The sequence below is a fragment of the Peromyscus californicus genome, unplaced genomic scaffold (assembly GCF_007827085.1).
Source record: "Peromyscus californicus insignis strain IS unplaced genomic scaffold, ASM782708v3 Scaffold_6__1_contigs__length_162567912, whole genome shotgun sequence".
In the NCBI taxonomy this organism is placed as follows: domain Eukaryota; kingdom Metazoa; phylum Chordata; class Mammalia; order Rodentia; family Cricetidae; genus Peromyscus; species Peromyscus californicus.
In genome coordinates, this window is record NW_026294584.1 from 146,666,164 (window position 1) to 146,688,212 (window position 22,049).

The window sequence follows — 22,049 nt, forward strand, 5'->3', positions numbered from 1 at the left end:
TTATATTCTGTAGGTTTTTATCAACACATTCAAAAGTAAGATTAGGAAAGCACTCAGTAGGTTTTGATAAATTATCTCCCATGGGTTCTCAAAAACCTAGCCACAGTCTCGTACAGGAGAAATCTCTTTTCATCAGCAATTATTAACTCTTGAGTGATGTAGCCTACTTGTCTCCTAATTTATTTTGGCCTCAATGGCTTCTTCTACTCTAGCTCTGAATAAGAGTATCAGCATATTTAACTGACATTAAAGAATTAAGGATGTGTGGTTACAGCCCTACTTTGTAACAGTATGCACATCTGCTATCTATCAAAGCTCACAAAAACTAATGCTAGGTTGTCATAAGCTGTTGATTAGTGTCCCTATGAATACAATTTCATTGCTGTGTCTGGCCTGATATTCATTTGTAATACTTTCTGAAAAAAAAATGTTAAGTGGAGTAAAGGACAGAAGACAGGCTTCATTTCAACAGAGAGGGAATTAAAGTTAATATATACTGAGTTTTGTTTTGGTTTTTCTAGACAGGGTTTCTCTGTGTACCCCTGGCTGTCCTGGAACTCGCTCTGTAGACCAGGCTGGCCTCGAACTCACAGAGATCCATCTGCCTCTGCTTCCCAAGTGCTGGGATTAAAGGCATGTGCTACCACTGCCTGGCTCATATTGAGTTTTTAAGACATCAAAAACTGTTATTCCAAATAAGTAAAAATATCTCAAACTACAAATTAGACACAAGCTACTTTATACAAATTTTTATTGAATTATAAGCATATATTTTCTATGGTTAGGTAAGGAAAAATACTAATTTTCAAAATCTTCATAAATACTTATTTTGGTATATACATTCAATCTGAATCCAGCTTTCCAAAATAAAAATATTCAGAAATTTTTGGTTGCAATAAATCTAAACTGATGAGAGAATATTTGCCCTTTACAAGATATAATTACACAAAAAGATAACATCAAAATTGAGCTATAAAACCCAAGTGAACCATATCTATGCTAAGTCACAATTCACTTTATGACCCTTAAGTTACCTTTTTAACCTACCTATAAAAGTCATTAACATACACATTAGTAAGAATCTTAAAATATATAGTGATCTGTTATGATACTGTAGGAACACCCATCTTCCATTTGTTGAAAACAAACTGTACACTCAAGCTTTGCATGTTTCACTGTTCATAAGAATTCATCAAGTCCAACTACCTTAATAGGCAATATACAGACAGTGTGTTGGCGGTATAGTGGTGAGCATAGCTGCCTTTCAATATACAAAATATAAAAGTCAGAATTTCTGGTTCTAGTAATTTGGTAACCAGTTAACCAGGAAAACCCCCTTTTACAAAATACCTAAAACTGCAATGTTTTACTTGATTTGTACAGATACACAAAATAAAATATATAAACACTTCTTTCAGCACAGAGCTAGAATATCAAGAAAGGGGTGATCTGCAGAGACCAAGCATGACAGAATAAAAAGACAGAACTTGCAAGACTGGGTAAACAGCAACCCTAGAGGGTTTTCAGGTCTCAGAAACTAAAGGGCTTCTATGTTAGTGGCAAAGAGAGAAAGAAGACAAACCCTGGAGCACAACAAGCCTGTGTTAAGATTTCTGCACAAAGCACTCTAGGAACAACTCAACAGAACAATTTGCCGACCCGCAGAGAAAGCAAAGAAGTTCTTCTGTCTTGGCTTAACCCACTAAAAATGTGGTAAATGAAAAATGCACCAAATACTGTGTAGCCAGAGTGCCCTCACAAAGGTTTAGGGTTTGAATTTATCATATACACTATAGGAACTCCCAACTCCAAAATTAAATACAGAACCAGGCATAATAGTGCTTGGACTTAGGAGGTTGAGGCAGGAGGATGGCTACAAATTAAGAGGACAATGTGTGCTACACTATGAGACCCTGTATTCCCAGCAGGATCCTGAAGTTTAAGACTAGCCTGAACCACAGAATAAGACCCTGTCTCAAACAAACCAAACTGTTGGGGAATATTATTTTAAGGTGTGTTAGTTTTTTTTTGCATTTGTATAACTCTGTGAAGCTGTGTTACTGTGCCTGTCTAAAACACCTGATGGTCTAATAAAGATCTGAACGGCCAATAGCAAGGCAGGAGAAAGGATAGGCAGGGCTGGCAGGCAGAGAGAATATATAGAAGGAGAAATTTGGGAGGAGAAAAAGGAAGAGGATGCTAGAGGCCAGCCACCCAGCCAGCCAGCCAGGGAATAAGAGTGAAAGTAAGATATACAGAAGTAAGAAAAGGAAAAAGCCCAGAGGCAAAAGATTGAGAGGATAATTTAAGAAAAGCTGGCTAGAAACAAGCCAAGTTAAGGCCGGGCATTTATAAGTAACAATAAGACTCTGTGTATGATTTATTTGGGAGCTGAGTGGCGGGTCCCCCAAAAGAGTAAACCCCAATAACATTTTGGCACACCAACATAGTGCTGGAATTTCCACAGTGCCTGAGAAAACTTTAAAAAAAAAAAATATGGCTCCTTTAAGCACTTCTGCTTGCTGGTGAGCCCTTGAGCAGCTAGTGCGTTAAGCAGGAACAAAAAAATTAAGTAAAAATGCCTGCCACAGTGCAAGCATTTTAGAGCTCTAGGAAGATTCGATGCAGTTCTCAATCACAAACTTCCAACCAGGCCGTGAGCTTTAGGCTTGGCTTTCATGACCCAAGAAGTGGGCAGAGCCAGCCAAGAGAGCCAGGAAGAGGATCCAGGTGTAGGTTAGCAGTTTAAAGGTTTGCTCACACAGTCAAAAAGAGGACAAAAGATGCACAGTAAAAGAGGTCCGGATGGGAAAAAAAAAACCTCTAAACAGATTCCAGTGTGTTTTACAATGTGCAAAGGCTTAAGAAAGAATGAATATAGGTATAGACAGTCGTAGAAAGAAATAATAGTATAAAATAAAGTCTTTAAAGAGAGAATAAAAGTAATATAAAAGAAAAAAGCCACATAAGATGGGAAACACACAGGAAGTCTGGATCCTGTATAGTACTGTGTTGATTTTGAATTTTTTTTGATTGTTAACAAGCAAACAACAGCTGCTAAGAGACATGGGGTTGTAAGCACTGCAAAGTTGAACCAACCTAGATACTTTAGGGTCCCCAAAAGAATCAAAGAACAGAAACAAACACCACCACCAAACTAAGTATCTTATTCTTTACCATCACAAAATGTCTTTCTTTATACTAAGAATGCAATTTTAAAGCATAAGCTGTGAGTTAGGAATGTAGCTTGGAGTAAAGGGCTTACCTAGCACTCCAGGGGCCCTAGTTTCAATCTGACAAATTGGCAGCCAAAAAAAAAAAAGCAAACGAAAAGATCATACTACAAAGAAAGCTTTTACTAGAAAACAATGGTCTGGAAAATATTATGCTATATAAAAAAGTCACTTAGTATCACAAATACTCCCTTTCAATATTCCCTTAATAAAAGCGTGCTTAAAATATGGGAACAAGCTGGGCGGGTGGTGGCGCACGCCTTTAATCCCAGGACTCGGGAGGCAGAGGCAGGCTGATCTCTGTGAGTTTGAGGCCAGCCTGGACTACCAAGTGAGTTCCAGGAAAGGCGCAAAGCTACACAGAGAAACCCTGTCTCCAAAAACCAAAAAAAAAAAAAAAGGTGGAACAAAAAGAATCAGACAGTTCACTCAGGAGGCAAAGGCAAATAGAACTCTAGGCTGGAGGCCAGTCTGGTCTTCACAGTGAGTTCCAGGCCAGCCAGAGTTACATAGATAAGACAAACAAACAAGACAATTAAATTCATTAATTTGAAGCAAAATTATGGACATCACTTTATATAAGGAAAAACTGGATGAGGGATACTATTCTAGTATTTGAGAACATCCATATATACACACTCACTACCCCTCCAAGGGCCTGGATTCATACACCAGAAGTTGATCAAGCACAACTGATAATAGAATTTCCCGAGAAGAGTAATAATTTTTCTAATGTACTTAACCCCCACTCCCCCGAGACAGGGTTTCTCTGTGTAGTTTTGGTGCCTGTCCTGGATCTCGCTCTGTAGACCAGGCTGGCCTCGAACTCACAGAGATCCGCCTGCCTCTGCCTCCCGAGTGCTGGGATTAAAGGTGTGCACCACCACCACCCAGCTGTAGTACTCTTAATTTTTAGGTGATTGTGTGTGTGCGCGTGTGTGTGTGTGTGTGTGTGTGTGTGTGTGTGTGTGTGTGTTGTGTGTTGTGTGTCGTGTGTTGTGTGGCAGTTAGGGGTGAACAAGGGTTGTTTTATAGGCAATAAGGAGAATTTTAAAATGTTACACAAGTATAAGAATATCATAATAAACTCATTATTTTTACAATGCATATATGCTAATAAAAATGTTAGCCCACTTCCAAATAAATAATAATTTAAATAAAAAATAGAAAACAGACTACACAGAGAAACCCTGTCTCGAAAAACCAAAAAAAAAAAAAAAAATAGAAAACAGAAACCATAATACAAATCCCTTAACTACATTTTCCATTCTGCAAATAAAAAAACCTCCTTTTACATTTTAAAGTCTTTTTCAGTCTATATCAAGTGAAACTGTAGGGAGGGGTACTTAAGTAGGTTTTAAGGGCAAAGTAGCTCTGAAAAAGCAAGGCCCCGTCTAAGATATACAGTAAGAACAAGTGAATCAATATTTTAAGAGTCTGTTCTGTAGAAACAATTCTAACTTGGCATAATAGCCCAAAGCCGTCTCAATTATTCTGAGGCTCTCAAGACCAGCCTGAGCTACACAGTGAGACCTGAGCAGACTTGAGCTTAAGGAGGAAAATAGTATAGGAAAGAAAGAAGAACTTGAGGGGAGGAGTAGGGGACATAGAAAATAATAACATGGGTGTAGATGTAACCAACCGTCTTATCAAGTAAGAAACACAGAGCCGATTCAGAGAAGAAAGCCAAGAGGTCAGAGCTAAGAGCCTCACCCTTCCTGCTTCAACGATCCTCTTCAGTCAAGAGAGCTCGCCGAAAGGGACCTACTTCCTGTGTGTGTATGTCTTTATATACTCTAGCTGTTCTGCCTTCTCATTGGTTGTAAACCCAAACATGTGACTGCCTCATCACTGCCTGTATGTACCGCCCTCCAGGTCCTTAAAGGCGTGCGCCACCGCCGCCACGCACTTGCTATGGCTCTAATAGCTCTGACCCCCAGACAACTTTATTTATTAACATACAATTAAAATCACATTTCAGTACAAGTAAAATACCACCACATTTCCCCTTTTCTATTTTAATAAAAAGGAAAAAAAAGAAAAAGATTATAACAAAAGAAAAACTATATACAAAAGTACAATGACTATATACAATATATACAAGTAATAAATGTCTAAACAATGTCTAGTCCATTTGTATTTGACAAATTCAGAGAAAATAATTTCATTATCTATCCTATTTTGTTAAGTCCAAAATGTATCTAATTCACTTTCTATCCTAATTAATCTTCAACTATAACTAACTAACCTTCAACTATAACTAACTAATCTTCAACTCCCTCAGAGACCCAAGAAGGAAATAATATTAGCTAACAAAAATAAAAACAGAAAGTGCATGCAAGCAACTTCCAAAAAATTTGTGAGTTGACAGAAACAGTCAGCTGCCTGGACAGTCACCTGAGGTTTCTCCGCAATGCTGGGGCATCGTCTTCAGCCTATAGGCTTAGCGTATCTGACAGACTCATTTGTGAAGTAGGATGTACACAAGGTCAACAGTTCAACCTCACATTGGGTGAGAGCAGTCCATGTACCAGAAACACCTAAATTCCACTAGTGTCATGTCATGATTCAAGATTTTAAATTCTGGAAATTGTTGATGGTTTTTTAATTCAACTGTCCATTCTTCTTGGCTGTGTATATATGGCTTCATCTCAGCATCCCATTCTTCTCCACATCCCTCTATCAAATGCCAGTCTACTAGCTGTGGGATGGTCTGTATGTCAAATGTGTTGCTGATTGGTCAATAAATAAATCACTGATTGGCCCGTGGCCAGGCAGGAAGTATAAGCGGGGCAAGGAGGAGAATAGAGCTGGGAAGTGGAAGGCTGAGTCAGAGACACTGCCAGCCGCCATGATGACAAACAGCATGTGAAGACTCTGGTAAGCCACGAGTCGCGTGGCAGGGTATAGATTTGTGGGGAACATATAATAAAAGTTTGATATGTACAGGTATGAAATTGTGAAAGAATGAATAAATTTCAAAATACATATAGAAAATAAACAATTACTTTGACTTAAAAAAGGGCAGAACCCCACAATTCTAACTAGAGCATACCTAAATTGCTGATTTCAATATATACATGTGAAATAAAAAGTTCCAATATTCAGAATACTGTCATCAAATGTCTACATTTGTAGTAAGATAGAGACTCACTCTGTTGTCCAGGCTGGCCTGAAACTCACTCATGTAACCTGAGCCAGTCTCGAATCATGATAATCCACCTGCCTCAGCCTCCCAAGTGTCAGGATTATAGGCATAAGCCATCATGCCCAGCTTTTCTAAAATGTCTCTTTTGAAACTTGATGTCACAGGTGAAAGGAACTTATACTCACAGTGGACAAGGTTCTGGGTTCAATCTCCAGTACATGTACACACACACACACACACACACACACACACACACACACACACACACACACACGAGGGGGAAGACTGATGGAAAAAACTCATTTTACAGATGAAGAAACTGAGGTCCAAAGCCTGAGGTAATGTGGTAGTAAATAGCAAAGCTGAAGTAACACACTAATAAATAACAAAACCTGAAGTAACACGTTAATAAATGACAAAGCTGAGAAACACGCCAGGACATAACAAACCTGAAGTTAACACGCTAGTACATAACAACGCTGAGTTAACCCACTAGTAAATGGTAACAATGAGTTAACACACTAGTAAATGGCAAAGCTGAGTTAACACGCTAGTAAATGGCAACGCTGAGTTAACACGCTAGTAAATGGCAAAGCTGAGTTAACACACTAGTAAATGGCAAAGCTGAGAAAGAAACAGAACAAACTCTGGCTGGCATAATCTAATAAAACAGTACCTGGTTAACATTTTTTAGAGTAAAGGCTTAAAAATTTTTAATTTTTACATAGACATTCATAAATAAAAGTTATGCTGTATTTTTTCTAGTTTTTAAACTTGTATCTATCTGTGTGCATGTGTTTAGAGGTGGGGTGCAAACGCACCATCCTGCATGTGTGGAAGAGGACAACTAACACAAGTCGCGGTCTCCCTCTACCACGTGGTTCAGGTTGCCAGGCGCTGTGGCAAGCACCTTTACCCACTGAGCCATCTGGCCAGTCCCAGGCTATAATCACTAATGCACAAGAGACAATGCTAAAATTTACATTACCTTAAAATGCTTTCTATTTTTAACAAGGAAAACTGAGAGAATACATTATAAGGTATTAAAGAGAATACATTACAAGAACACTTTTAATTTACAAAGTTCAGCCATTCAAAGCACATTTATCAAACACCTGAATGAGCCAGGGACTAGTTTAATCATCTTGATATACCAGTGCAACATACATTTTCAACATAATCTGATAATTAATTTCCCTATCAGTCATATACATTAATTCACTCTTTTTTCCGTCCCTAGCTCTTAGATGTTTTTATGATATAGTCTTACTATATGTAGCTCAGGTTTGGCCTTAAACTTGCTATACAGTCCAGGCGTTCCTCTAATTCTTGATCCTCCTACCTCTACTTCCCCAGTGTTTACAAAGGTATTTCTAAGTGAGCTTTTAGTGTTATTAATATTATACTTAACAATGAATATTAGAAAATGTATCTTTAAAACCTGTACCATTGGGGTCACAAGTTCGCTGGCCACACACAGGCTGAATTCAAGCTGAAATCACTAGCATTTAACTTGCAAGAAATATTTAGTGAATCAAGCAAAAAAAAAAATCTTAGAATTACTATGGGACTGAACAGGTTCTCAGCATCACGAAGGTCAGAACGAGGAACTTGAACAGGGGTGGTACAGGAACATCCTCTACCCAATATAAAAGACAACACTGCTTTCTGGAACAGTTTTCATAAGACACATATTTTCTTATTCCTTGGCCTAAATTCTACACTACCAGTCAGTATTAAAAGTGGGGGGGGGGGGGGCAGGCAGACTAATAGAGACCCAATTTAGAAAAATCTCCCTTGAGTCTAGGCTAACTAAACTGGTAATACAAAGAACCCCATACATCCCAAAGCACACAGATTTCTGCACTGGTTCCCAGTATTCAACAATACCAGTCATTCAACTGTCTTCCTCATACATGTTGATGTCAGAGAGCTCAGTTGACTCTTGAATCTCAAAACCCAGGATTCTGGAACTCTGAAAAAGTCTACTTTTTTCCTCAGTACTGTTTTCAAATGCTTTATCTGAAAAGTAAACTCCATGTTTCCCTAGAAAATAAATCTGGAAATCAACTCTTCTGTTTAACAAGTAGTAAACGCTACCTGTGATTGCTTTTGCACTAAAAGCACAATCCATGATGCAAATATAAGATCAAGAATACTAAAAGAGCGATTTATTTTTAACTCATAAATTTAAAATATAATTTTTAAATATTTTCCCTATCATATTAATTATCAAATATATGCTATTTGGCTGAATTCTATCTGGTCCCAATTATATATTAATCATATTTATTGATATTGTGTGTGTGTGTAAATGTGTGTATGAATATGTGGAGGTCAGAGGACAGCTTGTGGAAGTTGGTTCTCTCCTTGTACCATGTGAGTCCTAGGACTCAGACTCAGGTTATAAGGCTTGGTGACAAGTACCTTTAACCAACAAGCCATCTCATCAGCCATAAATTATGTTTCAAATAGCCATGTGAGTCAAAGGAATGTCCCAAAAAGTAAAAGAATTTTTTGGAACTGCTGAAGGAGAAGAGGAAAAGGTGAATTTACGCCCCCACTCCATTAACCATGTGAGAAAGAATGAAAAATGTTTCAATAGATGTTTGGGCTTCAGAAAAAGAATGCGTTTATTTTCACCAAATCACATTTAGAAGCTAAAAGACACTATTTCTACCTTCAAAGTATATTATTATTGATTCTTACAATGATGCATAAGCTGAGTTATTGGTAAATGTTCACATTTAATACAGAAAAGGCAACAGATAAACAAAAACCTCTAATGTATTTTTAGTAATATAGCAGACCTATCATAGCAGCAATAAAGCTCACTTGTTTAAGAAATGAAATGAAATAAAAATATCCACTCACTAAATCATTACCTCGTAATCATTTAAGAGTTGATAAAGGCCAGGCCGCAGTGGCGCATGCCTTTAATCCCAGCACTCGGGAGGCAGAGCCAGGAGGATCTCTGTGAATTCAAGGCCAGCCTGGTCTGTAGAGCAAGATCCAGGACAGGTACCAAAACTACATGGAGAAACTCCTGTCTCGGGGAAAAAAAAAAAAAAAGAGTCGAGAAAGTGTTTGTATGTGCATGCGTGCATGTGCGTGTGTGTGCGCGCGCGCACGTGTGTGTGTGTAGTGTACTACCACACAATTATAACCCCATGTAGAAATGAACAAGGTGCTATACCAGAATTGTAGTATTCAAGCTGTAAAACCATGGACTGGAAACCCAGTAAGAGCTCTCAACTGGCCTTTTAACTCCTTTAATACTACCCTTTCCATCTCCAAATACATGCAACATAATACCCATTCATTCTGTGAAAAAAGTTCTCTCTCTCAAGTTTCTGTCCTTAAGTAGACAGCAGATCCTTAAAACTATACCCCCTTTCTTTCCAAAGGAAGTAACAATGGAGAGGTCTGAAACATACTAACTACTGAATAGCTAATTTCAGTTACCTCCCTTGTGGTAAGGATGAGCCTGTCCAGAAAAAGAAAAGGGGGAAAGGATGGAACAGGGATTTCTAATCCCAACCTCAGAAGGCTGAAGCAGGATTACAAATGCTGTGCCATCCTGAGCTGCACAGTGAAACTCTGAGAAGACCTGACAGAAGGAGGTAGAGGAGGAGAGGGGGTCAGGGGAAGGGGAGGAGAACTGTTTCTTTTCACCGGTCTTCTTTCCTAATCATCAGTGAAAGCCGCAAATCTAATGTGATCTACAAAAGCAGTAACCTCACAAACACATCACCACCCCTCAGACTTACTAATTCTATTAGCAAAATACCAGCTCCACTCCTCAAGATTATCTTCAAAGTTCTCAACAACCAAAGTCTCTAATTGGAACAGCTTACTATGCACAATCTCTAAGAGTCCCTCTTCTGATTCCCAACCCTTTCCTACCTCCACACTTCTGATGCTGTCTTCATTAAGAGCCAGGGAGACAGCTTAGAGTAATGGTGTCACTTAATGGCACTTGCACCAAGCCTGCCCACAAGTGTGATCCATGTGTGGGTGAACTGACCTCCTGAAAGCTGCCCTTCAACTTTTGCACACCCTAAATGTGTGTGTGTTTTCAAAGGACCATCTCACTTCAACAGCTGATCCTTTGTGATGAGTAACATTACTATGCTTGAGACCAAAAAGAAAAAAAAAAAATGCCTCTAACATGTAAGCCCCTAGCTTGTACAGGCTGTACCCTGTTAACCCACTTCCCTTTTCCCCAGATGTTGAAGACAGTTCTTAAATTGACTGATCTTGTAAAATTTGCTGTTCTTACAAAATAATAGGTCATAAGACTTACTTCTGCTTTTGTAATCAAATCTGCTTACTCTGCTCAAAAAAACAATCAATCATAAGACCCAAAATTGTAACTTCAAGGTTTTGTCTTTATAAGCCCTGGACTGATATGTTTAGGGGCTGTAGATCTTGGGAGTGCTCTCAGGTATATAAACATGGTGCCAGATTTGGATGCTGTATCGAAATAAAAAGCCTTTTCTTATTAAAACTTATTCATGGTCATGGTGAATCTCTAAGCAACTCCAGACCCACAACACCTTAATATCATTTTATATATATATATGTATATGTATATGTTCTCTCCAGAACAGCCAAACCTAACATTTCACTGTACTATCATCTTTTACAGCTAAACAAACTTTTCATTTATTTATAACATGGCATCATCTTTAATCTGTGCCACCAAATCAGGCCTTGATAACAAAAGAATCTATATAAACCTTTATTTGATTACTCCAAGTTCTACTTTATTACATGAAATTAATTTACTCCCATATACAAAGAGGTTTAAAGCATTCTAATATTGTTTAAAAAAATCAGCTGGGCGGTGGTGGCACACGCCTTTAATCCCAGCACTTGGGAGGCAGAGGCAGGCGGATCTCTGTGAGGTCGAGGCCAGCCTGGTCTCCAAAGCGAGTTCCAGGAAAGGCGCAAAACTACACAGAGAAACCCTGTCTCAAAAAAAAAAAAAAAAATCAAATGTATTAAACTTATTAAAATACTCAAAAGTATTCAGAAGCTACCTCGGGACTTTGACAAAGTATCAGATAAGTCATTTCAGATTCATGTTCACTTAGTTACTTACATTCAGCCATAACAATATATTGAATAAAAATGTAAAAGAGTATACAGTGAGATTGAGACAGTTAAGCAAAGAGCAATGCAGGCCGAGTTCATGTTCTGTGACCATTTTCAATTTTGAGCTCTATTTCTCTTTAGAAAATAACCCTTTGCAGCACTAGGGATATAGCTCAATAGCAGAGCACTAGTCTAGCCTCAGGAAGGCCTTGGGTTTGTCTGGGGGGGAGGGGACACATGGACACAAAATAACACCATCACTGCAAGTACATGAAATGCATGTTTAGCTAAGTAGAAATAAGTTATTTAATATTTATTCTTTCCATTCAGCACAGATACACTAAGTAGTATCTCATAGCTTAATATGAAAGATACTACTGTGAAATGATCGGTTATATGATGGCCTATGATCAATGATATTTTTTAAAATCTCATTAAGTGATCAGATACTAAGTCTTCTCTCTTACTTAAAAAAAAAAGACAAAAAAGAAAAAACTCAAGAACTATAAACATGGCTGCTCTATAACTGCTGTAAAAAACAACTATTTACAGTGTTGTTTTGTATATTTCTTAATTTTATAAACCTTATTATTAAAAAACTGCAAATAAAAATCACATACCAAAACCAATCTGACTCAAAGTCTATATTTCTCAGTAAACTTCTGTACAGTTTAAATATTGATTCTGAAGCCATAAGCTTCACATTTGATTTTATATATTCACTTAATGGATTTATCCACCATTAAAAACAAAAAGTCCACAACAGCATTATAACTAGAAAAACAATCAGCTTTATAGCCTTTTTCGTATCTTATATCCATTATGTACATTCAGTCTTTCCTAATCCCCTAGTATTTACCCTTTCTTATTCTCTTTTCTACCATTATACTGTATGTATTTGTACATGTTTGTGCACGTGTGTGTGTGTGTGTGTGTGTGTGTGTGTGTGTATGTGTGTTTGTGTGTATGTGTGTGTGTGTATTTGACTTGATTCCTCATGAGGGAGAATATGCAGGGTTTTTATTCTTTCTGAGATTATATAACCTCATTTAATATTTTACATTCTAAGTCCATCCATTTTCCCTGAATTTTTTTTTTATTCCTTGTGTCTTTCACATCATGCCTCCTGACCCCACCCATCTCCCTCCCTACCCCAAAATAAAACAAAATAAGATTTAAGAGAAAAAGAGAGAGAGAAAGAAAAAAGGAAGGAAAGAAGGAAGGAAGGAAGGAAGAGAAACCAAGAGGAGCAAGAAGGGGAAAATCTCACCATGGAAGTCACAGTGTGACACCGTGAGACACTCAGAAAACTCCTTCATCCATATATTTTTACATGCAGGTATTTATTGAAAAGAATCATTGGTCTGGTTCGAGGCCCCTGGTCTCTGCCGCACCATTAACACTGGGTCCTCACTGGGACTTCTTCTGGACAATCTGTTACTGCCCTGTGTCATGGAGATCTGGCAGCCCTGGTAGGACTGACCCCACCCCACCCCCACCCCTGTGCTCCATCAGGTCACAGATGGGGTGGATGTTGGGGTAGGCCAACATATAACCCTTGTTCTGGGCCTGGGTACTTTCAGGGTTGGTCAGCCCACCAGCTCTCCCCTGCCTTTGCCACCAGGGTGAGCTCTCCAGTACTGTCCTGGCTAGTTTACCCCTTGCAGCGATGAGCAATGCGCAGGGCCAGTTCTCCTGAAAATTTTTATAGTTCACTGTTCTTTAGAGCTGAACAGTATTCATAATATCAGCCATTCATCTGTTGATCAACAATGAGGTTGATTCCAATACTTTGCTGTACTGAATAAAAACAGCAATAAACATGGACACGTAAATACCTCTACGGTAGGTTATATAGTTCTCTCTGGATATGTGCCCAGGAATGAATTCACTGGGTTATATGGTAATTCTATTTTCAATTTTTTGAGAAATCTCCAAACTGATTTCCACAATGGTTCTATTAATTTGCACCCCACCAACCACAGATAAACACTGTCCTTTAAGGATAAACCCAACTTTCCATAGTCAAGTCTACTTGAAAACAAAACCAAGAGTCCCCATTTCTTTTTTCCCCTAGCAGTGAAGGAGTGTTTACCAGTGAAGGAAGACTAGAAAAAGAAATTGGAATGTCTTTTGTACATTACACAGAAACTTACCCACTTGATGGATCTAAGGCAATAGCTCTGGGTTGATCCAACTCTTGCCAAAATAAAACTTTTCGTAAAGATCCATCTAAATTAGAAACTTCAATTCGATTAGTTTCAGAATCTGTCCAGTACAATTTTTCTCCAAGCCAATCACATGCCAGCCCATCCGGGGACAATAATCCAGAAACAACAACATTCTGTACACTCTCAGTTTTGTTAAATTCTGTTCGCTTAATGGCTTCTTCGCTGACATCACTCCAGTATATCAAGCCATGACCAAATACAAAGTCCACCGCAGCTGCATCCTCCAAGCCTCCAACTACAATCGTTGCATTCTCTTTGCCATTTGTAGCATCAACCAATCTCAAGTCCCGTCTGTTTGCATAAAGCAACAAAGGGGCCGCTGAAACAAAAAGAAAAATACATAAGAAAGAAAGAAGAAAACATATCAGATCTTATAAACTGGGCTTCAAATCGGCATCCGTGACCAATACTATCAAAAATAAGAAAGTGGGAAATAAAGAGGCTGGAGAGATGGCTCAGCAGGTAAGAAGGCTTGCTGCTCTTGCAAAGGACCTGGGTTTGGTTCCTAGCACCCCCATCAAATGGCTCACAACCACTTGTAAGTCCAGCTCCAGGGACCACATGCCTTCTGGGTCTCTGTGGGCACTGTACACATGTGGTACACATAAACTCAACAGGCACACATCCACACACACAAAATAAAACATTTTTCTTTAAATGGGAAACAAATCCATAGTGAACTGGCTAAAATCTTTTCACATTTAAAATATTTTTCTCGCACCTTAAAATAATATAATGAGAATTGAAATCTATTCCATCCAGATGTCTTTTCTTACTGAGAGTCTGTCAGATACAATTTAAAAGCTTATACACACTAAAAACTGAGTAACTGGAAGAACACACATGCTCTACTGGTGGGAAAGAGTTGGCGGGTGTTTGGTTAACTGTCTGTTTGCAGAGCTGGTGATCAAACCCAGGGTCCTCCAGAATGCCACGCAAGCACAGTCAGTTGATTAATGGTTAATTAAAAGTACAACCTGCCATATAATCCAGCTACTACACACTTAAGTATTTACTAAAGAGAAATATATACATATCAATATAAACACATAAATAAATGTTCAAATAAATTTGTTTGTAATAACATAAATTAGAATCAACCCAAATATGATCAACAACTAATAAACCGTGATATATCAATAGAATAAGAAGTAGTAGTACATATTAGTTTTTAAATTAATAGAGCTTTTTTTTTTTTTTTTTTAAAGACTTATCACAGTGTTCTGCATGCAGGAATGCCTGCACGCCAGAAGAGGGCACCAGATCTTATTATAGATGGTTGTGAATCACCATGTGGTGGCTGGGAATTGAACTCAGGACCTCTCAAAGAGCAGCCACTGCTCTTAACCCCTGAGCCATCTCTCCAGCCCCAGTAGTACATATTTGTAATCCCAGCAGTTGGAAAGAAGAGACAGAAAAATCAGAGCTCAGTTTTCCTTGGTTACATAGGGATCTTAAGGTTAGTATGAGCTAAAGGATATCATCTCCAAAAGCCAAAATCAATCACCATTTCTAAAAAATTAGAACCATTTATACGAGAAAAATCAATTAATCTCTAAACAGCACATGAAGAAAGATGCCAGACCAAAAAGAAAACGTATTTCATGATGCTCATCCATGAAAGCATATAGAAAATGTCAACTAGTCTAATCTGACAAAGGATGATTTTCTTGAGGTAAGCAGTGGGAAAGAACAGGAAGCAAGAGTTAAGTTCCCTCACTGCTTTTCTGCAATGTTAGGGGCTGAGCCCAGAACCTGAATATACCAGGCAAGCACTCAGCACTAAGCTGCATTTCCCACAGGAGTATGAGGAAACTTGTCTCAATTATGAAGATAGCTTCACAGCTGTATATACATATCAGAACTTCTTAAATTTTATGCTTTAAATAAGTAACATTTATTGAAATACAATATCAGTATCTTAATAAAACTTTTTTTTTTTTTTTGGTTTTTTTTCAAAACGGGCTTTGGGCTGGGCGGTGGTGGCGCACGCCTTTAATCCCAGCACTTGGAAGGCAGAGCGGATCTCTGTGAGAGTCTACAGAGTCTACAGAGTGAGATCCAGAACAGGAACCAAAACTACACAGAAAAATCCTGTCTCGAAAAACCAAAAAAAAAAAAAAAACCAGGTTTTGGAGCCTGTCCTGGAACTTGCTCTGTAGACCAGACTTGGCCTCGAACCCAGAGATCTGCCTGCCCCTGCCTCCTGAGTGCCAGTATGCTCCACCACTGCCCAGCAATAAAACTTAAATAAGCAGCCTAACAGAACTTGATACTATAACATTTTTATGCTATTCAATATTAGTGATCTCTAACTAGACCTAATACCACAATTAAATATAAACCCTACCTAAAGAAATAACATTATAAGAAATAATTTTGATAAAGTTGAGTTACTAGGACTGCAATTGTATAATTTCTGGTTTTTTATTCTAAATATCTATCCCAAATTTCTAACATTTACTTTTCTAGCATCAAGCAGCAATTTAAAAACAAGTGCCACTGTCCTATAGCTGCCTGTGACAATGGGGGAAGTCGTCACTGAACGATGAGTACCCATTAGCCATGTGACCACAGAGCACTTAAAATACAGCTAATGGGATACTAACTTTTCACTTTATAAACACTAATTTATTTAAATTTAAATGAACAAATATGGGTAGTGTCAGTAAAGGAAAGTGATGAACTAGAAGCTCAAACAAAGGCCACAAATGAGAATATAACACAATAATCTCCACGATCTTCTTTCACAGTTACATAAATAAGGTCTAAAATTATTCAAAGCCCAACCCAAGTACTATTGACAGCAACGATTCTCTTTTTAAAAGAATTTATTGGCCCAGCAGTGGTGGCACCCCCCTTTAGTCCCAGCACTCAGGAGGCAGAAGTAGGCAGATCTCTGTCCGTTTAAGGCCAGCCTGGCCTACAGTAAAGTTGAGTTCCAGGACAGCCAGGACTGTTACACAGAGAAACTCTGTCTCGAAAAAAATAAAAACAAAAAAACAAAGTATTTATTCTTATTTTATGAGTGTTTTGTTTTCAGTAAAAGGGAAGAGATTTATATGATGTGAAAATAAGCCTTTGTGTTTGTGCCCCTCTGTCTCTGTCTGCTCCCTCCCTCCCTCTCTCTCACATGCTCATATACATGAGTGTTCTGCCTACATGTCTGTGCACCATATGCACGCCTGGTACTCACAGAGGCCAGAAAGGGGTGTCAGATCCCCTGGAACTGGAGTTACAGATGGCTGTGGGCCACCCTGTAAATAACAGGAATCAGAACCAAGGTCTTGTGCAACAATATCAAGTGCGCTCAATTACCCACCCCTAAAAGTGCCCCCCCTTTTTATAAATTACAAACATGATTCTAACTTGAAAAAATTAAGTGGTTCACAAAATTACAAAAAAAAAGGCCATTTTTATTTATAGGACTGCATTGGCCAAATTGGGTCATGAACATGTATTCTATTCATCTGTTAGATAACATGAATTTCTGATCCAACTATACTGAAACCCAAGTTTCTCAGTCAAATACACGTGGGCATCCACTTGACTAGAAAAAGAAAACTGAGTCCTTTCTTCTTACTGTGTGTAACTACTACAGACAGACAAGTGCATCAGATTTTCCTGAAATCACTGCAGACTTGCACACATCACACTAATTAATCAATCCTAATAGTCACTATTGAATAGTCTTATATTCAGCTTTTTATAGTATAAGCCAAACAGGAACATCAGAAAAAACATTCCTGTTAGTGAAGGGTTCGATGTCAAAGGCTGCAGAAAACTAAAAAACAGTCCCAGGACACTTAACCTTTACAATTCAATAGTAAAAACAATGGAGTAGTTAACAGATACCTTCTTTATGGTTCTATCATCCATCCAAGACTGCTTATATACTACACTTGTTTAGTGGCAGCCAAATGACTTTCATAACTTTTAAGTCGAACTTCAATATTTCCACTGAACAGTTTTTATCTACAAAAGTCTAAAGAACTTTTCTGGTAATTTAAAGTCTCGTGGGCTTTCTGGGTGCCACTGGAGTTGGAGGAGAGCAGAAGCAGATTAAGAGCTTAAATTTAGTAGCACTAGTTATAACTGAGCATTCTGGGGACTGCACATTAACCTGCTAGCAGCACTAGTTATGACTGAGGGTTTCTAGGGACTGTACACTAACTTGAACATTATCAAAAGTCTATCTGTACAGTTACCCTTCTGATGCATGAAAAGGGTCTACAACATGGCCACCAGTATCTGTTGAGTAGTGGAGAAAATTGCAATACCATTTTATCTACTAGATACAACAGACTCCACACACTTGTTTCCTGACAGTAGCACACGTAATACACACCATGTGTTCACTCCACAATGTTTACCTGACTTCATAACCAGCAGAATTTAAACAGCAGTGGCATCTCTTTAGCAAGCACTTGCCGGAGCTCAGGAATCTACTCTCCTTCATCAAATCCTTACCAAACTTCCTTCCTGAACCTCCTCTGCTCTACAGATTTTCACACCTTAATCCTTCAATGGATGTGAAGGCATCTGTTATCCCACTGATCTTCAGGGTTGATTTGGCTGATCTGGCTGGCTAGGTGGGTGTCGCTTTCCTCACTCACTGCTTCCATGTGCATCCCTCCCAAAACTGTGCACTCAAAGAGGATGACCTTCACCAAATAAAGTAGGACTGGTCTTCAGTCAAAGGTACATGAGCAGCTACGCTCCCCTGCTAGAACCTCCAAACAAGCTCTTGGGGTCCATTTAATTCTTCATTCTCAAATTAACTCGTAAACACAGTGTCTCAGGAGGAAGGGTTAAATGTCATACATCTCTTTTTTTTTCCCCTTGAGGGAGACAAGGTCTTGCTCTGTAGCCCAGGATGGTCTCAAACAGTAAAAATTCTCTCTGGGTTCTAGGATATAAGCAGGGGTCACACCTTCAACATCTTACTTATTATATTCTCAAAAAGTTATCCAGGCCCAGGTATAATGGCACATACCATCAATCCCAGCACTGGAAGCAGGTGGATCTCTGAAAGTTTAAGGCCAACCTGGTCTATACAAGCAGGCTATAGGCCAGCCAGGGCTACACACCTATTTCCCTGGTTTTCAGTAGAGGGTGGGGGAATGCCCTCCCTTCTTTGTGGGATCAAGCAACACGTTCTCCGCAACTTAGCTCCATCAGTTGCTCCGTATCTTCAAAGGATCATGGCAGGCACAGGTATCAAACAATCTACCCAACTCTAACCTTGCTTACTATCAAGAAAATTCTCTTTCTCCTAACTACACTTCACACCAACATTCTCTCTCTATTAATTTCTTTAATCTAACCTCAAACACACTACTCAACTAAACTTGCTTTCTCCAAGGCTTTAAAAAAAAAAAAACCAACTAACAACTTTTTCTCAGTCCTTACTATTTACTTCTCTACAGCACTCACTATATCCCTACCGTAGAATGTTCTCTCCATTCCATACTACCTATTATTCTTGTCTGTTTCAAATCTTTCTCCCACTTCTCATACACACAGTATTGAGACCTCTAATCCCCAAATCAGAGCGTACAAAACAACTATGCAGATTCTCCTGATCATCATGAAACTCTACACAACTGATTTCTAAACCAGCATCTTCAACCTAACCTAACATCATCTGTTCCCCAGGTTTTTTTCCGTTAGAGGGGCTGCAATCTTCCTATCATTGACTTAAAATTAATTACCTTTCCCTCCAAAAAATTCTTCAAAGATGTTACAATCTTTGTGGGGTGGGAATGGTATATGCCAGTGTGTGCAAGTATGGGCTGGCTGCTCTAGCCCAGGCATGCACATGCTGAAGCCAGTGGTGGACAATAGATGTCTTTTGAGATAGGATCTCTCACTGAGCCCAGACTGGCTGGCCAGTAAGCGCCCCCATCCCCACCCCACCCCAATCTTCCTGAATCTGGCCCCCAGTGCTAGGGTTACAGCACACTGACTTTACCAGGGTGCCAGGGATCCAGACCTAGGTGCTCCCACTTGCAGAGCAGGCACTTTTACACAGAGACAACCCCCAGCCCAGGTCTCCTAACCTTACTTAAGGGCATGCCTCCTCTTCCTAGTCTGCCAATTACTGTGTCATTAACTCTTCCTTACCATTGCTTTAAATGTGCCCCTCATTTCTAGACCCATTCTCTTGCCTTAGGCTTCATAAGCTCACATCTAAACTACCCAAACAGTAAATGATCTCAACATTCCCCTTTTCCTACTTCTAATATATAGTTGTGCTTCACCCAACTCAAAAGCTTTCTCATTCTCTTTGCATAAAGCATTGAAGGCTCAACACCTCAGCTCTCCACTAGTCATCAACTTCCTCCTTGAACTCTAAATTCATCTTTTATAACCTCTGCACATAAAAACATATAGACTGGAAACACATCACATCCCATGTCATCCATCACCCGTATACCCATTTCCCCTCTCTCATACTTTTCTCCCAGAGAGCAAATCTAAGTCCTTCAAGGCTAGATTCAAATCTTATCTACATCTTTCCTCTTTGAACCTCTACACTGCAGAATCTACAGTCTTTCATCACTTACTTCATATTAGCTTTTGCTTGCTTGTTTAAACATCTGAGGGGGGTGCTGGGATACAGATGCATGCTAGCACACCCAGCTTTTTTCATTATTATTTGTGAGTGTATGTGCATGTGTACACATGCATGTACCACTACATTTTAAGGCCATATGACATGTTTCAAAAGTCAGTTCTTTCTACTGTATAAGTTCTGGAGATCAAATGCAGGTCCTCATGCTTGGGGACAAGTGCCTTTACTCAATGAGTAATCCCACCAGCTCGACATGTAGTTTTGATACTAGCATTTTTTAAGTATATTTTATACCTCAACTAGGATCTCAGCTCCTTGGGAGTAAGAGCTATATGCCTTATAACTAATTTATTCCTGGTGCCTAGTTGAGTTCACTGCACACAGTAATATGGTAAATATTTTTACTAGCATTTAAAAGCAATCTTCCAGGACTAGGGATATAGCTCAATGATAGCACTTACACAACATGCACAAAGCCCTGACTAGAGATCCCCAGCCTTGCCAAAAACAGGAAAAAAAAAAAAAAAAGGTAATCATCCATTTTCCATAGCCTAATCTAAACTTCATTTAGAGACTGGAAAGATGGCTCAGCAGGTCAAGATGCCTGCCAACAAGCCTGGCCACACACACACACACACACACACACACACACACACACACACACACACGAACGATAGATGGATGGATGATGGATGGATGGATGGATGGATGGACGGACGGACAGATGGACAGACGAGGGGAGGGGAGGGGAGGGAGGGAGAAATTTACCATGCAGGGTAGGTAGGCTCCATGGAAAAGTGCTTATCTAGCATGTACAAGGTGCTGGAACACATCCCCAGCCCAGAAAAACAAATATATACAACCAAGAGTCACAAATGCCCATGAAACTACCCAATGTCATGCCTTTAAATGTAGTCAGGCTTCTATTATCCCTTAAACTTGGACTTAAGCACCCTCAGCTTAAGCAGATACAATTCCTCTCCCCTTCCCTTCCTCTTCATCCTTCCTTCTTTCTTCTCTATTTTTGCTATTCTGAGAACAGGACCAGAGCCTTATACATTCTAAGCAACGGCTTACCACCAATCACAGCCGTAGCCCCTGAAAATCCTCTCTTAACCATCATTCAGAATCCGCAGACCACATCAACTCATTTGCTGAACTGATGTAGTCCTGACATCTGCTAACCACAACCAACCTAGTCACCTCACCAGCAGAACCCACAGCACTGTCACCACTACCTGTTAAAGAGTCTTTCTGTATGTTTGTGAAGTTCCTAAAGATCCTACAATCAAAACATAACCTTCTGTTAAAAGGTTTTTCCTACACAGGCCTGCCTAGATTTTTATTTCCATTCAATATCTGGAAGGGGGCACCACTTGTATGGGAAGAGAACTTCATCTATGGATATGTGACAACCCCACCCCAAAGACAGTGCTCTGGGAATTAGTTCAATGTCTCTCCTATTCAGAGATGTGGCTAGGTTGAGCTCCTGAGATCAACCTTTTTTTTTTTTAATGTGTATTAAGTGTCTGCCTGTGTGCGTGACTGTATGCCAAGTGGTGCCTGGTGCCCAAAGAGGTCAGAAGAGGGCATCAGACCCTTGGAACTGGAGTTACAGATGGGCATGAGCTACTATGTGGTTGCTGGGAATTGAATCTGGGTCCTCTGCAAGAGCCACAAGTGCTCTTAACCACTAGCCAGCCCCCTGAGATAAACTCTTAAACTAGTTCTCCAGACCTCTCGTCTATTGTAATAGCATA

General features: G+C 39.2%; 1 protein-coding gene across 1 annotated transcript in view; it reads right to left on the bottom strand.

Moving 5' to 3' along the window:
- Lrp6 (LDL receptor related protein 6) overlaps positions 1-22,049 on the bottom strand; it is a 136,392-nt gene that overhangs the window by 98,527 nt on the left and 15,816 nt on the right. The window contains 1 exon segment of the mRNA XM_052718961.1: positions 13,638-14,031. Within this exon segment, the coding sequence (XP_052574921.1) occupies positions 13,638-14,031 (394 nt within the window).